At 36.0% G+C, this 17,322-nt stretch overlaps 1 protein-coding gene across 1 annotated transcript in view; it reads right to left on the bottom strand.

Annotated features, from left to right (window-relative positions):
- LOC148945058 (E3 ubiquitin-protein ligase RNF19A-like) overlaps positions 1-17,322 on the bottom strand; it is an 86,621-nt gene that overhangs the window by 26,721 nt on the left and 42,578 nt on the right. Inside the window, exons 4-5 of the mRNA XM_089099207.1 lie at positions 16,190-16,379; positions 10,698-10,812 (exon numbers count right to left, since the gene is read on the bottom strand). Coding sequence (XP_088955333.1) covers positions 10,698-10,812; positions 16,190-16,379 — 305 coding nt within the window. The remainder of the gene's footprint in view (positions 1-10,697; positions 10,813-16,189; positions 16,380-17,322) is intronic.

Raw genomic sequence — 17,322 nt, forward strand, 5'->3', positions numbered from 1 at the left:
ATACAAGTGTCATCAAGTTTAGTCTTACCCTTCAAAAGTTACGAGCCTAAGAAAATTTGCCTTAATTTAAAAAAAAGATGAAACCCCACCTATAAGTCATAGAACCTGAATAAAAATCACACCATCAGATTCAGTGTATCAGAAAACCCTACTGTATAGGTTTCAAGCTCCTATCTGCAAAAATGTGGAATTTGGTATTTTTTGCCAGAAGAAAGATCACGGATGCGTGTTTATTCGTTTGTTTTTGTTTTTCCCAGGGGTGATCATATCGACCCAGTGGTCCTAGAATGTCGCAAGAGGGCACATTCAAACGGAAATAAAAAATTCTAGTGCCTTTTTTAACTAATTGAAAAAAGATCGGCATCTTGCACCTTGTCTAACATAGAATCATACATAAATTTTCAATCTGTACGATTGGAGGAACAGAAACAATTGGAACAAGATATATGCTGATGGACGTCACAATCTCTGTATTACTTCAACATACTTCGTAGCCGTTTTGCGAGGATTTTTGAGATTTGATCATTTAGACAGTTCTCAATTATTAATCTAAGCGTGAAAATCTGGTCAACACATCTCCACTCCTTCCTAAAACAACACTGTTCTTCTCTTAAAACTTTATCTATAGCATATCTTAGTCTAATAGGTAGCAACATACCAAATACTTTGCTTCTTACAGCATAAAGCTAATGCTTCTATAATTACCACACTCACTCTTATCACCTATCTTATAAAAGGGTGTGTAATTTAAGTTTTCCAAAAATCACTGGATGACTTAAATTCACTCAGCATATTCAAACACGGACTTCATTTAGCGTGGACTTAGTTGAATTGCCAGATGAAAAATTATGTTTATTCAATCACCAAAAAGCTTTTCAACGGTATTTTCTACCAATTTTTAATTAGGGAAATATCCTTCACAAAAATTTAAGTACTTCTGATACTAAAACCACAATTAATTCAAAACTCGGCACTTGGTCAGATTAGCTTCTGAAAGATTTATTTTTTTACAAGGCAAAGGAGCTGATCAAATATAAGAAGTTTAATCGCAAAAGATTTTCAATGTTTGCATTTATATTTTGTAAACATATTTAAATAATGTAAAGTTGGCTTTGACTGCCTAAGTTATCCCAGTCCTTACTTTTAGTCCAATGAACATTAAATCATATTAATTAAAAAAAACACATATTAATTAAAAAACGAATTATATTAAAAATGTTTTCTTTTGTACTTAATATTGAAAATAAATATTAAAATTACAGTAAAATTTTGAAGTGATGAGCTTTTAGAAGTTAATATCATTATGCATCAAATATTCAGTTTAATTTATTAGTTCTTTTCAAGATTGGTCAAGACAAATATAGTTTCACTACAAGCAAAATTTGGATACTGCCCCCTTCTTTAACTGTAATATAATTCGTTTTCAGTAAAGCACCAATGACGCAGTAGGTTTTAGGCTTCTGCAGTGAGGCGATACCCAAACTCTTGTTCGTAGTTACTTTTATTCGATTCAAACTTGATTTGCATATTCAGTTTAAGTTTCACTCGTTTTAAGGTTTATTCATTCATGTACATTAATATATATATTGTATGTTTGTTCGCATTGATTGTTATTTAATTTCTGTTCGTTTTAAGTTTCATTTATACTTTAACAGCAAAATATTTGTTTTCGTATAAAGCTTGATTTTCATATTCAATCCAAGCATTACTCGCTTTAAGATCTATTTATTCATTTATATTATTAATTGTTGTATGTTTTTTGCTATGATTATTTATTTAATTTCTGTTCGTTTTGGGTTTCATTTATTCTTTAATAGTATTTTCTAGTCGTGTTGATTTTTAAATTTTTCAGTTATTTGTATATACTGATGTTAATTTTAAAATGGCCTTTACATTTCTTTTAAAAAAATATTTTTAGGAAATTTTTTTTTTAATTAATTTTTGTTCTTTTTTGATTGCAAAAAGTTTAAAGTTTTTTTGGCATGGGGGATGCTTACTGTCCGATTATTCTTGACTTTAAAAAACGGATCTAGAACTTTCAGTTTAAATCGAATGAGGCTTTTTTCAAAGTCTGTACGATTACCTCTTTGATACAAACTTTATATATGAACAATAGACAGCTTGCATAACTTGTGGACAGCGATTGACAACAATGAATGGATTGAAAAAATAGCTCCAATAAGGGGGTTTAGACCATTTGTCTATCTCAAAATTTTTATCTGATGCATTTAGGGCGTGGAGGAGGGGTGGGGGGATATTCACCCTCCAATCTCTTTTGAATCTTGAAAAGTGAACAAGAACTTTCAATTTTCAGTCAAATGAGACCTCTCCAAAATTTATACGAGCATCCCTTCCATAAGAAATAATGGGAAGGATTCGGAGAATCCTTAAATTACAACACTTGCCCTGAGGGCTGTGGGGGAGTTGTCTTTCTCAAAGACCTAATTTCCAGAACTTAAAACTACGTTTAATAAAATGGCTGTCTAAAAATTTTGATTGGATGTGTTTGGGGAAAAGGTGGGCGTGAGAGGGGGGCTAGTTGCCCTCAAATCACTTTCGACTATTAAAAAGGGCACTAGCCCTTTGAATTTTCAATCGAATGAGCCTTTTTTGAAGTTTTTACGACACCGCTTTCATTAAAAACCTTATATGCCCCCAGAGCATAACTTAAAACCCTTGCTCTGAGGGTTGTGGGAGATTGTCCTCCTCAAAAATAAATTTTCTATCTGGATATCCACTATGCTGAACGAAATGGCTATCTCAAAATTTTGATTGGATATGTTTGGGGGAATGATGGGCGGGGTGGGGGTGTCTAGTTGCCCTCCAATAACTTTCGACTATTAAAAAGGGCAGTATCCCTTTGAATTTCTAATCGAATGAGCCTTTTTTGAAGTTTCTACGACAACGCCTTCTATAAAAACCTTATTTGCCCCTAGGTAATATCTTAAAACCCTTGCCCTAAAGGTTGTGGAGGAGTGTCCTCCTCAAAAACATATTTTCTATCTGGAAATCAACTACGCTGAACAAAATGGCTATCTCAAAATTTTGATTGGATGTGTTTGGGAAAATGATCCGCGTGGGGGGGGGGGAGGGGGCTAGTTACACTCCAATCACTTTCGACTATTAAAAACGGCACTAGCCCTTTAATGTCCAATCGAATGAGCATGTTTTGAAGTTTCTACGACAACGCCTTCTATAAAAACCTTATATTTCCCAGGGCATAACTTAAAACCCTTGTCCTGAGGGTTGTGGGGGAGTATCCTCCTCAAAAATATATTTTCTATCTGAAAACAACTACGCTGAACAAAATGGCTATCTGAAAATTTTCATTGGATGTGTTGGGGGGAATGAGGGGCGCGGGGGGGGCGGCTAGTTAACCTCCAATCACTTTCGACTAGTAAAAAGGGCACTAGCTATTTAATTTCCATTCGACTAAGCCTGTTTTGAATTTTCTACGACAACACCTTCTATAAAAACCTTATATGCCCCCAGGGCATAACTTAAAACCCTTGCCCTGAGGGTTGTGGGGGAATATCCTCCTCAAACATGTATTTTATATCTGGAAATCCACTACGCTGAACAAAATCTCAAAATTTTGATTGGATGTGTTTGGGGGAATGATGGGCGTGGAGGGGGGGCTAGTTGCCCTCCAATCATTTTCGAATACTAAAAAGGGCACTAGCCCTTTGATTTACAATCCAATGAGCCTTTTTTGAAGTTTCTACGACAACGCCTTCTATAAAAACCTTATATGGCCCCAGGGTACAACTTAAAACCCTTGCCCTGAGAATTTTGAGGGAGTGTCCTCCTCAAAAACATATTTTCTATCTTGGAATCTACTACGCTGAAAAAATGGCTAACTCAAAATTTTGATTGGATGTGTTTGGGGAAATGATCGGCGTGGGGGGGGGGGAGGGGGGCTAGTTAAACTCCAATCACTTTCGACTATTAAAAAGGGCACTAGCCCTTTAATTTCCAATCGAATGAGCCTGTTTTGAAGTTTGTACGACAACGCCTTCTATAAAAGCCTTATATTCCCCCAGGGCATAACTTAAAACCCTTGCCCTGAGGGTTGTGGGGGAATATCCTCCTCAAAAATATATTTTATATCCGGAAATCAACTACGCTGAACAAAATGGCTATCTCAAATTTTTGATTGGATGTGTTTTGGGGAATGATGGGCGTGGGGAGGGGGGCTAGTTGCCCTCCGATCATTTTCGAATACTAAAAAGGACACTAGCCCTTTAATTTCCAATCGAATGAGCCTGTTTTGAAGTTTCTACGACAACGCCCTCTATAAAAACCTTATACGCCCCCAGGGCATAACTTAAAACCCTTGCCCTGAGGGTTTCAGGGGAGTGTCCTCCTCAAAAATATATTTTCTATCTGGAAATCATTTATGATGAACAAAATGGCTATCTGAAAATTTTGATTTGATGTGTTTGGGGAAATGATGGGCGTGGGGGGGGGAGGGGGCTAGTTACTCTCCAATCACTTTCGACTGTTAACAAGGGCACAAGCTCTTTGAATTTCCACTTGAATGAGCCTGTTTTGAAGTTTCTACGACAACGCCTTCTATAAAAACCTTACATGTCCCCAGGGAATAACTTAAAACCCTTGCCCTGAGGGTTTTCGGGGAGTGTCCTCCTCAATAATATATTTTCTATCTGGAAATCAACTACGCTGATCAAAATGGCTATCTGAAAATTTGTATTTGATGTGTTTGGGGAAATGATGGACGTGTGGGGGGGGGGGCTAGGTACACTCCAATCACTTTCGACTATTAAAAAGGGCACTAGCTCTTTAATTTCCAATTTAATGAGCCTGTTTTGAAGTTTCTACGAGAACGCCTTCTATAAAAACCTTATATGCCCTCAGGGCATAACTTAAAACCCTTTCTCTGAGGGTTGTGGGGGAGTATCCTCCTCAAAAATATATTTTCTATCTGGAAATCAACTACGCCGAACAAAATGGCTATCTCAAAATTTTGATTGGATGTGTTTGGGGGAATGATGGGCGTGGGGGGAATAGTTGCCATCCAATTATTTTCGACTACTAAAAAGGACACTAGCCCTTTAATTTCCAATCGAATGAGTCTGTTTTGAAGTTTCTACGACAATACCTTCTATAAAAACCTTATATTCCCACAGGGCATAACTTAAAACCCTTGCCCTGAGGGTTTCGGGGGAGTGTCCTCCTCGAAAATATATTTTCTATCTGAAAACAACTACGCTGAACAAAATGGCTATCTCAAAATTTTGATTGGATGTGTTTGGGGGAATGATAAGCGGGGGGGGGGGGGGGGCTAGTTACGCTCCAGTCACTTTCGACTATTAAAAAGGGCACTAGCCCTTTAATTTCCAATCGAATGAGCCTGTTTTGAAGTTTCTACAACAACGCCTTCTATAGAAACCTTATATGCCCCCAGGGAATAACTTAAAACCCTTGCCCTGAGGGTTTTGGGGGAGTGTTCTCCTCAAAAATATATTTTCTATCTGGAAATCAACCACGCTGAACAAAATGGCTATCTGGAAATTTTGATTTGATGTGTTTGGGGAAATGATGGGCGTGGGGTGGGGGGGAGGGGGCTAGTTACGCTCCATTCACCTTCGACTATTAAAAAGGGCACTAGCTCTTTGATTTCCAATCGAATGAGCCTGTTTTGAAGTTTCTACAACAACGCCTTCTATAAAAACCTTATATGCCCCCAGGGAATAACTTAAAACCGTTGTCCTGAGGGTTGTGGGGGAGTATCCTCCTCAAAAATATATTTTCTATCTGGAAATCAACTACGCTGAACAAAATAGCTATCTGAAAATTTTGATTGGATTTGTTTGGGGAAATGATGGGCGTGGGGGGAGGCTAGTTACACTCCAATCACTTTTGACTATTAAAAAGGGCACTAGCTGTTTAATTTCCAATCGAATGAGCCTGTTTTGAAGTTTCAATGACAACGCCTTCTATAAAAACCTTATATGCCCCCAGGGCATAACTTAAAACCCTTGCCCTTAAGGTTGTGGGGGAGTTTCCTCCTAAAAATTATATTTTGTGTTTGGAAAACAAATCCGCTGAACATCATGGGTATCTCAAAGTTTTGATTCGAGGGGTTTGGGGGACTGATGGTCGGGGGGGGGGGCTAGTTGCCCTTCAATCATTTTCGAATACTAAAAAGAACACTAGCCCTTTAATTTCCAAACGAATGAGCCTGTTTTGAAGTTTCTACGACAACACCTTCTATAAAAACCTTACATGCCCCCAGGGCATAACTTAAAACCCTTGCCCTGAGGGTTTCGGGGGAGTGTCCTCCTCAAAAATATATTTTCTATCTGGAAATCAACTATGCTGAACAAAAGTGCTATATCAAAATTTTTATTGGATGTGTTTGGGGAAATGATCGGCGTGGGGGGGGGGAGGGGGGCTAGTTACACTCCAATCACTTTCGACTATTAAAAAGGGCACTAGCTCTTTAATTTCCTATTGAATGATCCGGTTTTGAAGTTTCTATGACAACGCCTTCTATAAAAACCTGATATGCCCCCAGGGCATAACTTAAAACCCTCGCCCTGAGGGTTATGGGGGAGTATCCTCCTCAAAAATATATTTTATATCTGGAAATCAACTACGCTGAACAAAATGGCTATCTCAAAATTTTGATTGGATGTGTTTTGGGGAATAATGGGCGTGGGGGGGGGGGGGGGTAGTTGCCCTCCAATCATTTTCGAATACTAAAAAGGACACAAGCCCTTTAATTTCCAATCGAATGAGCCTGTTTTGAAGTTTCTACGACAACGCCTTCTATAAAAACCTTATATGCCCCCAGGGCATAACTTAAAACCCTTGCCCTGAGGGTTTCGGGGGAGTGTCCTCCTCAAAAACATATTTTCTATCAGGAAATCATTTATGCTGAACAAAATGACTATCTCAAAATTTTGATTTGATGTGTTTGGGGAAATGATGGGGGTGGGAGGGGGGCTAGCTACACTCTAATCACTTTCGACTATTAAAAAGGACACTAGCCCTTTAATTTCGAATCGAATGAGCCTATTTTGAAGTTTCTACGACAACTCCTTCTATAAAAACCTTATCTGCCCCCAGGGCACAACTTAAAACCCTTGCTCTGAGGGCTTCGGGGGAGTATTCTCCTCAAAAATGTGTTTTCTATATGGAAATAAACTACGCTTAACAAAATAGCTATCTGAAAATTTGTATTTGATGTGTTTGGGGAAATAATGGGCTTGGGGGGGGAGGGGGCTAGTTACACTCCAATCACTTTCGACTATTAAAAAGGGGACTAGGTCTTTAAGTTCCAATAGAATGAGCCTTTTTTGAAGTTTCTACAACAACTTCTATAAAAACCTTATATGCCCTCAGGGCGTAACTTAAAACCCTCAACCTGAGGTCTGTGGGGAAGTGTCCTCCTCAAAAATATGTTTTCTATCAGAAAATCAACTATTTTAAAAAAACCGGCTTTCTTTAAATTTTGATTGGATGCGTTAAGGGAAATGATGGGCGTGGGGGGCTAGTTGCACTTCAATCACTTTCGACTACTAAAGAGGGCATTAGCCCTTTTAATGTCCAATCGAATGAGCCTGTTTTGAAGTTTCTACGACAACAACTTCTATAAAAACCTTATATTCCCCCAGGGCATAACTTAAAACCCTTGCTCTGAGGGTTTCGGGGGAGTGTCCTCCTCGAAAATATATTTTCTATCTGGAAATCAACTATGCTGAACAAAATGGCTATCTGAAAATTTTTATTTGATGTGTTTGGGGAAATGATGGGCGTGGGGGGGGGGAGGGTTAGTTGCACTCCAAACACTTTCGACTATTAAAAGAGGCACTAGCCCTTTAATTTCCAATTGATTGATTCTGTTTTGAAGATCCTACGACAGCGCCTTCTACTAAAACCTAATATTCCCCCAGGGCATAACTTAAAACCCTTTACCTGAGGGTTGTGGGGGACTTTCCTCCTCAAAAACACATTTCATATCTGGAAATCAACTACGCTGAACGAAATGGCTATCTCAAAATTTTGATTCGATATGTTTGGGGGAATGATGGTCGGGGTGGGGGGTTGGGGGTGCTAGTTGCCCTCCAATAACTTTCGACTATTAAGAAGGGCACTATCCCTTTGAATTTCTAATCGAATGAGTCTTTTTTGAAGTTTCTACTACAACACATCCTATAAAAACCTTATATGCCCCCAAGGCATAACTTAAAACCCTTACCCTGAAGGTTCTGGGGGAGTGTCCTCCTCAAAAACATATTTTCTATCTGGAAATCAACTATGCTGAACAAAATTGGTATCTCAAAATTTTGATTGGATGTGTTTGGGGAAATGATCGGCGTGGGGGGGGAGGGGGAGAGGGCTAGTTACACTCCAATCACTTTCGACTATTAAAAAAGGGAATTGGCCCTTTAATTTCCAATCGAATGAGCCTGTTTTGAAGTTTCTACGACAACACCTTCTATAAAAACCTTATATGCCCCCAGGGCATAACTTAAAACCCTTGTCCTGAGGGTTGTGGTGGAGTGTCCTCCTCAAAAATAAATTTTATATCCGGAAATCAACTACGATGAACAAAATGGCTATCTCAAAATTTTGATTGGATGTGTTTGGGGGAATGATGGGCGTGGGGGGGCTAGTTGCCCTCCAATTATTTTCGACTACTAAAAAGGACGCTAGCCCTTTAATTTCCAATCGAATGAGCATGTTTTGAAGTTTCTACGACAACGCCTTCTATAAAAACCTTATATGCCCCCAGGGCATAACTTAAAACCCTTGCCCTGAGGGTTTCGGAGGAGTGTCCTCCTCAATAATATATTTTATATCTGGAAATCAACTACGCTGAACAAAATGGCTATCTGAAAATTTGTATTTGATGTGTTTGGGGAAATGATGGGCGTGTGGGGGGGGGGGTGAGGGGGGCTAGTTACACTCCAATCACTTTCGACTACTAAAAAGGGCACTAGCTCTTTAATTTCCTATCGAATGAGCCTGTTTTGAAGTTTCTACGACAACGCCTTCTATGAAAACCTTATATGCCCTCAGGGCATAACTTAAAACCCTTGCCCTGAGGGTTGTGGGGGACCTCCTCAAAAATATAATTTCTATCTGGAAATCAACTACGGTGAGCAACATGGCCATCTCAAAACTTTTATTGGATGTGTTTGGGAGAATAATGGGCGTGGGGGGGGGTGTTAGTTGCCCTCCAATCATTTTCGACTATTAAAAAGTGCACTAGCCCTTTGAATTTCCAATCGAATGAGCCTGTTTTGAAGTTTCTACGACAACGTCTTCTATAATAACCTTACATGCCCCCAGGGCATAACTTAAAACCCTTGCCCTGAGGGTTGTGGGGGAGTATCCTCCTCAAAAATATATTTTTTATCTGGGAATCAACTACGCTGAACAAAATGGCTACCAAAAAATTTTGTTTGGATGTGTTTGGGGGAATGATGGGCGTGGGGGGGGGGGCTAGTTGCCCTCCGATCATTTTCGACTATTAAAAAGGGCACTAGAACCCTGGATTTCCAATTGAATGAGCCCCCTTTGAAGCTTCTATGACGACCCCTTCCATATTAAGTGCCTCTGGAAAAAAAAATAATAATAAATAATAATAATAATAAAACATTGGAGCCGTATGGGCTTTACTATAGTCCTCTGATAAAAGTCTTCAAAGTAGGGGAGGTCTACGATAGGGTTTTCAATACAAGACTTTATCACCAAGCTTTCAAATGACTCACCACTATGAACTATCCCAGAAAGTCATCTACTAAACCCATCTAGCAAAGATACAGCAGATACATGAGTTTACCAATAGAAGGACGAAAGTAAAAAAATCACAATATATACAATGTTTTTGCTACATACGGCAACTCTACGTTGAAAATAAGCAACAAAATAACCAGCCAGACGAACTATTTTTGAAAAACTGCAAATATTATGGGATAAAGAAAACTGATTATCAAATACTCGAAGCCACTGTAAAATATCAATTCATTAGAGGAGGAATTGAACCAATAATAGCGCTTCTCAGTGTTATTTGTTTTCTAACAGCTTATGCAAGAAAATTCGGCGAAAAAATACGAATATAAAAAAATCCTTACGGATGTTGATCCATCTGTCGAACTGAACTCTGGCGAATTTAGAACCTGCGATATTTTCTTCAAAATATCTTCAACACGTTTATGTTCCTTCTCCAAAAGTGGATTTGATATGTCATTGTGTTGGAAGCTTGAAGGCAAGCCTGATTATTCTTCCAGGCAGAATTCTCAACCATCCCAAGTGGTGCTCCTGAGCTGGAAGGATCCTTCCATACGTGGAAGGATCCTTCCATGGGGAAGGGACATTTCTATGAAGGGGGCGCCGGATTTCCCAGCATTATTTAAAAAACAATTAGAAATTAAATAAAGATAAACAAGTTTTTCAACTGAAAGTAAGGAGCAACATCAAAACTTAAAACGAACAAAATTATTACGTATATGATTGGGTTCGCCCCCTAGTCAATACCTCGCTCTTAACGCTAATGTTTTTTTTAGTACTTTCATAAGAGCTATTTATTGAACACATTGAACGGCATTGAACACATTATAACGCTTTTAATTAAAGCAATTAACGGCGTTATAACACATTATAACGCTTAATTACAAAAACGGCGAAACAGAAAAATTTAATAAAGTCATATAAAAACTCACCCACAGTCAGGTGCTGGGCACCACCTAGCGTCTGGATCAGAAAGCAACACACGTCGAACCATAAAATCTTCATATTTACCAATCATAACCTTATCTTGCAACGCCGCATATATATCTGAAAGAACAATTTAGTTTGTGTCATACTTGCAGATAGGGAGAGGGGTTGAATTCGGCCAAATGACCCCCCTCCTCCGCATTTTTTCTTACATGCAAGCATATTTGGAATTATATAGTCTATGTTAAACAATCCATAATAAAAATGAATTAAGGTTTTAGTTTCCTGGCGTGAATTTACTCCTTTAACATTTTGATTTCTTTCAGATATCCTTTCGGTTTTAGCAAATTTTTCATTTTTTTTGAGGGGGGGGTGTTGAATTATTTGTGGTAGCAGTAAAGTTTTCCGACTTTGGCGTGACTTCTGTCTCGCAGTCAGACGAGATCTTTGATTTGTTTGCCAATATAAAACGACTTATTGAAAGGGTTAAAACGCTTGAACGCTTGTCCCATTAAAACGCATGTCAATAACATAATTCGTAACATGATTTTTCGTTAAGAAAATCCTCATTTTTTCGATGTTGACATATTATACAAATTATAAAATTATATACATTTTCTAATACAAATAAATTTTCACTTGTGACCTATGTTTATATATTAATTTTTATATATGCTAATATTTTATGTTTATATTATATATTATATGTTTATTTGTTATAAATTATATTATATGTTATATGTAAGGCTATATATAAACAAAATTTATTTATTGGGTCCCACAGTTCCGTAATTTCCTAAAGACTCCCTTACTATGGGGACAAGGGAGTTTTTATTTACCAATAACTATCATCAAGAGTTTATACACCAACTGAGTCATAATTAAAGAAAAAATGATAAAGACAATGAGGAATATTAATAATAAGTCTCTTTTGGGAGGAAAAGGGCGGGCTTGCTAAACAGAAAAAAAGCATAAATGAGAGCAACACAAAACAAGGAATGTTTTTAAATTTGTGCCTAAATTTATGTATATCACTTTTTTTCACACCAACGGTTTGATGACACTAATAGAGTCAGAATTAAGAAAAACGATAATTAAGGAAACTAAGAAAAACTAGCAACAAGATTCTTCTGGAGAAGAGAATCAGAGAGGGGAGAGGCATGCTAAGAGCAACAAAGAAGAGGTCCGTTTTTAAACCATTGTGTGCAAATTTATGTTCTTCATTTTTTTCCACATCAACGCTTTGATAACACCTACAGTAAGAATTTAGGAAAGATAATTAAGAAAATTAATGAAAATTAAAGGTAAGATTCTATTTAGAGAAAAAGAAGCTAACTACAGAGAAGAGAGCAGCAGAGAAGCTGCTTCTCAGCAGAGAAGTCCGTCTGTTTTAAGGCACAGTATCCAAAATTGATTATATAGGCACCTAGTTTTGGTAATTAGTGAATTGCCGAAAATTGCTATGGGTAGTTGGCAACAGACGGTGGTTGGAATTGGAGGTCGAACTAACTTCGACCTTCATCATTGGTATTCTAATCTTTTGTTTTATATGACAATGAAATTATTAAAATTTATAAAATGAGTAGTAGCCTAGAATGCAAGTTTACCACATATAAATATTTCAGACGCTCCAAACGCCTATACATAAGTCAATCCCATACACACTTTATCAGTCAAATTTCAAATTCAAATTCAAATTAATTTATTTAACATAAAAAAATACAAACAAATTTACAGCGGCCATCTATAAAAACCCGAAGGTTTGTTTACGATGGCTGCAAATCCATTATTATAAAGCTCTACATCCACATAAAAACTATCTCTTTACGGGGAAAAATCAGCACTTGAACTGAATCAACATAAAGAACATCTCCTACTCTAAAAGGATTACACTCTAGAAATCGCAAGTTAGAAATATCACATATCATCATTAAAACATCCACTCGAAAAAAAAAAAAAAAAAAAAAAAAAAAAAAAACATCTAACTAAATCAACTATGACAAAATCAATAAGTATCAGCTAGGCTATAGAGCCTACTCCGTGCGCTTTGGCTGGGTAATTTCGCGAAAATGCGACCATTATCTGTCCAAACAATTTTCATACCAAACATTAATCAAATTCAAAAATCTAATCATTCAGATTATAACCCAAAAGGTAACGCTTCAATCTACTCTTGAGCTGGCCTACATTATCAACTTGTCTAATAGCATCCGGGAGGGAATTCCACACCCCTGGTCCCGCAAAACGAGGCAGAAATGCAGCACGTTGAGTATTCCGGAGCTCCGATGCAAGGTCATTCATATTTCTAGTCTCATAACAGTGATAAGATGAGTTAGCTTTACAAATTTCCCAAAATACCTCCGGTGAACACTTATTCAAACATTGATAAATAAAAATTGCTAACTGGTAATCCCGTAACTGATAAATATTTAAAATTTTCAAACTTGTAAAGCAATTCAACGTGCTATTTTCATACTGAATGTAATTACCTAAAATACGAACTATTTTATTCTGTAAAATTTGGACCTTTCTAAAACTTGAAATAAAACTACTAGTCCATAGCATGCAACCATATGATAAATAAGGGCTAACAATAGAGTGATAAAGTAAAAGTAAAACATTTGACGGTAGTTGATTTTTCAGTCTTCTTATCATACCCAACCCTCTTGAAATCTTAACTGCCACAAGATCACAATGTGATTTCCAACTTAAATTAAAATCAAGACTAAAGCCCAAATATTTAACACTATTTACATGCTTTAAAAATTCACCGTTAAAAACAATTTTATTATCTAAAACACATGAAACTCCATTTCTACAAAATGTCACGAAATTTGTTTCTGAAATATTCACTACCAATTAACTAGAATTTGTAAAACTTATCAATTGAGCGAGGGCCTTATTTGTCTTCCCAATTAACTGGTTCAGACAAGTAGCTGTAATCTTAAACACCATGTCATCAGCAAAAGACGTTATAAGTGCATCTGATATATAAAAACGCATGGTATCAACGTAAATTAGATAAAGAAGTGGGCCAAGCATTGAACCCTGAGGCACACCGGAATTAACGATAAAAGTTTTTGAAATAGAATTTTTAATAGAGACTCGAATAATACGCTGGTTAAGATAAGATTCAAACCATTTCAGAATAACCCCTTGGATCCCTAAACGGCTTAGCCTATTTAACAGCATTTTATGAACCACCTTGTCAAAATCCTTTCCAAAGTCTATAAATACTGAAAGTAACAATACTCTTTTTTCGAGAGCACCATTGATGAAATCTGTTAGGTGCTGGACTGCATGTATTGCAGAGTGGTGTTTCCTGAATCCAAACTGGGTATCACTAAGAAAAACGTAAGTAGTCAGATGGTTATAAAGTCGTCGATGCATCACTTTTTCATACAGCTTAGCAAATAGGGGCAATATTGAAATCGGCCTCCAATTAGACGGATCAGTTTTTGAACCCCTTTGTGAAGCGGAATAACTTTAGCCTCTTTCAGACGAGTAGGAAATTCACCTTTCTTCAAAGAAAGGTTAATCAAATAAACAATACAAGGCAAAAAATATACCATAACATGCTTGAACGCTTTCAGATTAATTTCATAAAAACAAGGAGCTGGGGCTTATAACCTCAGATTTTCTAAATTAAGACTAATTTCTGTATAAATTAACTCAGAAACTTGAAATCTTCATGTGAGCAGCTCATGGAATGTTATTGGGGATTACTGTCGATTTTAAAATCAGATCTAGAAGCGTCTTTCTTTCATGTATCAGAAAAAAATCTGACCCCATGCCTCCTTTTCTATATCAAACCTTAACATATGCTCTCTGGGCTTCACATATACCATCTAATTTCTAGTTCAAAATTTCGCAGTTTCTAGATTTTTACATATTTTTCTATTGATCGCTGGTGGTTAGCATACAAAAGACGACAATTCAGCCAGCCCAGGATTCACATATAGGCCCGCACAATGCGGAAGGGCGCAAAGAAAAAAAAAAAAAGAAAAAAAAAAAAAAAAAAAAAAAAAAAAAAAAAAACCTGAGTTAGAGGAGGCTCATTCGGTTGATAATTAGAAGTTCTAGTTCCCTTTTAAGAGTCAAATCTGATATTTATTCCTTAAAGTTTTAATACTTCTTTATTTATTAAAGTCAAGAAAAGAAAACATCTAAAATGTATTTTGTTTTCAGTAAAGTGCAAATTATGTTCTGGTCTTGAGAAGGCTTGGGGTTGTCAGACCTACTCATGTTAATTTTTTCTCGTTTTGAGTTTGTACTCGGTTATCTATTGTAATTTATGTTCGTTTCGAGTTTCATTTATTTATTGCTGGTGATTTGTGGTAGTTTTAAGCTTGGAATATTATTTGAATTTATTTCTGAATATGTCTATTAAACTGACGTGGATTGTCTGTTTATTTTGTCAGGTGGATTGTCAGGTTATTATTTTTTTTTTAGTAAAGCGCAAATTATGTTCTGGTTTCAAGAAGACATAAGTCTTGTCAACCCTACTCCTATTAATTTTTGCTCGTTTTGTGTTTGACTAGGTTATCTACTGTAATTTCTGTTCGTTTTGGGTTTCATTTATTTATTAATGGTGATTTGTGGTAGTTTTACACTTGGAATATAAGAAAAACTAACTCGTAGAATTTGACAACGCGTTCGTTCGTAAAAACTTAAACAATAAGAATTTGTTGGTTCCCAAAGCCAACTATGCTTTCAAAGGAGATAAACCTTCTTAAACTTTTTGCGGCCATATGTTTTAGCCAAATTTTTAAAATTTTTCGCCCACATTTCTCTTCTTCTTTTTTTTTAAATTTGACGCTCACTACTGCAAAAAATTGCAGAAGTTTATATGGAAGTATTTTCAACAGAAATGGATTTGAGTTTTTAACATTTTTATGGAGTGTAAATTCCTCTTTTTCCCTTTCCTTAGCACTTTTCAACGAAACTTAAAAAAACACAATTCAAATAAAATTCTCAAATTTGGAAAACCCAATTTTAGGCGGGGGGGGGTATACGCCTAGAACCCATAATACACAGAATATTATATTTTACAGAAAACGAAGTCTTTTTTTTGTCCTAATACACAACGTCGTAAACAAAGCAGATAAAGAAAAAGGATGACAACTGGAGTTTTCAGTGTGCTAAAGTTCGAGGCAGATGGTATTATAACCGAAATTATAAAAATTATACCCAAAATATTAGTTCCACTTTCAGTTTTTAAATTAGGAGTTTATATAAAACTATATCCTATATGCTATATATATATATATATATATATATATATATATATATATATATATATATATATATATATATATATATATATATATATATATATATATATATATATATATATATATATATATATATATATATATATATATATATATATATATATATATATATATATATATAACTAAAACAGTTTTTTTTTCGGTTCACTATTAGACTGAACCCTCAGAAATAAACTAAAAACACTAATACACTAAAAGCTTACCGTTTGGATGGACTAACTTTTCACATTCTGGACAGGCAATGATAACCCTAGATTCAGAAATTTCAATCTTCAAATATTGAGTGAAACATGATTGGCACGGTCGGTGTTCACAAGATGACAGCGACGTCATTTGGTCACTTGGATATTCGTCCAAACATAGGGCACATTCTTCCAGAGATGTAGTTTTTGACTAAGAAAATGATAATTCAATTATTATTACATCTAATATTTTCCAGCCGTTAAGAGTCTATTTTTACTTTAGAATGCAATCCAAAGTTGGACTTAAATTAAAAGGAAAGAGGCGAAACATGGAGGGGGGAGGGGTCTGTTAAATGACCAAATCCCTATTTTTCGGTTTCCTTTACAATTGAGCCCTATTTCAAAACATGACTACAATGACTACAAAACAATAATAAAACCCATAACTACAATAAGAAGAAGACAAAGAAACGCAAGCGAGAGAGGGGTTCTGATTCCCCCCCCCCAAAAAAACATCTACTGCTAAAAAAAAAAATAGGTTCTAATTTTCCTCTGAATAACATACGCTGAAGATCACAGCCTAACCCTATAAAGGTAACCCCCAGTCAGAATAGACCAAAAAAGAGCATAAATAAGCCTAGACTATGCAGTTGATTATTGCAAATCTGAGCGGTTTCTGAAGATAATAAGCATGTCCACTTTTCTGTGAAACCGTTACTTATTTAGATGTTTTTAGCCTAATAAACCATTAAAATTTATTTATTTTTGAACCGATAACAGCGACATATTAAATAGCACAGTAAAAAAAAAATAGAAAAAAAAAACAAAACAATTATATATAATACACTTTCAAGGCAGTAAAATGATGGCAATTTATTATTGGTGCTACCCAATAGTTTTCTGCTAAGCTCATTAACATTACTAAGAAAGCCATTCATCTTGAATTTTTTTTATTATCTTCTGATACCATGGAGGGGAAAACAGGAACTAGAAATAACTGAAGTACTGAACATGCAAAGAAGAAATACATTTGTAAACACACGATAAAACCCAGGTTTTGTAGTTTGAATGATCAGAAAAATCCGAAAATAAATTGGACACATAATTACGAAAATATTTATGTCTGTTTTTGCCAATTCTTGAGTAACCAGCCT

The sequence above is a fragment of the Artemia sp. Qi Xiang Cuo genome, chromosome 13 (genome assembly GCF_049724085.1).
Source record: "Artemia sp. Qi Xiang Cuo chromosome 13, ASM4972408v1, whole genome shotgun sequence".
Lineage (NCBI taxonomy): Eukaryota > Metazoa > Arthropoda > Branchiopoda > Anostraca > Artemiidae > Artemia > Artemia sp. Qi Xiang Cuo.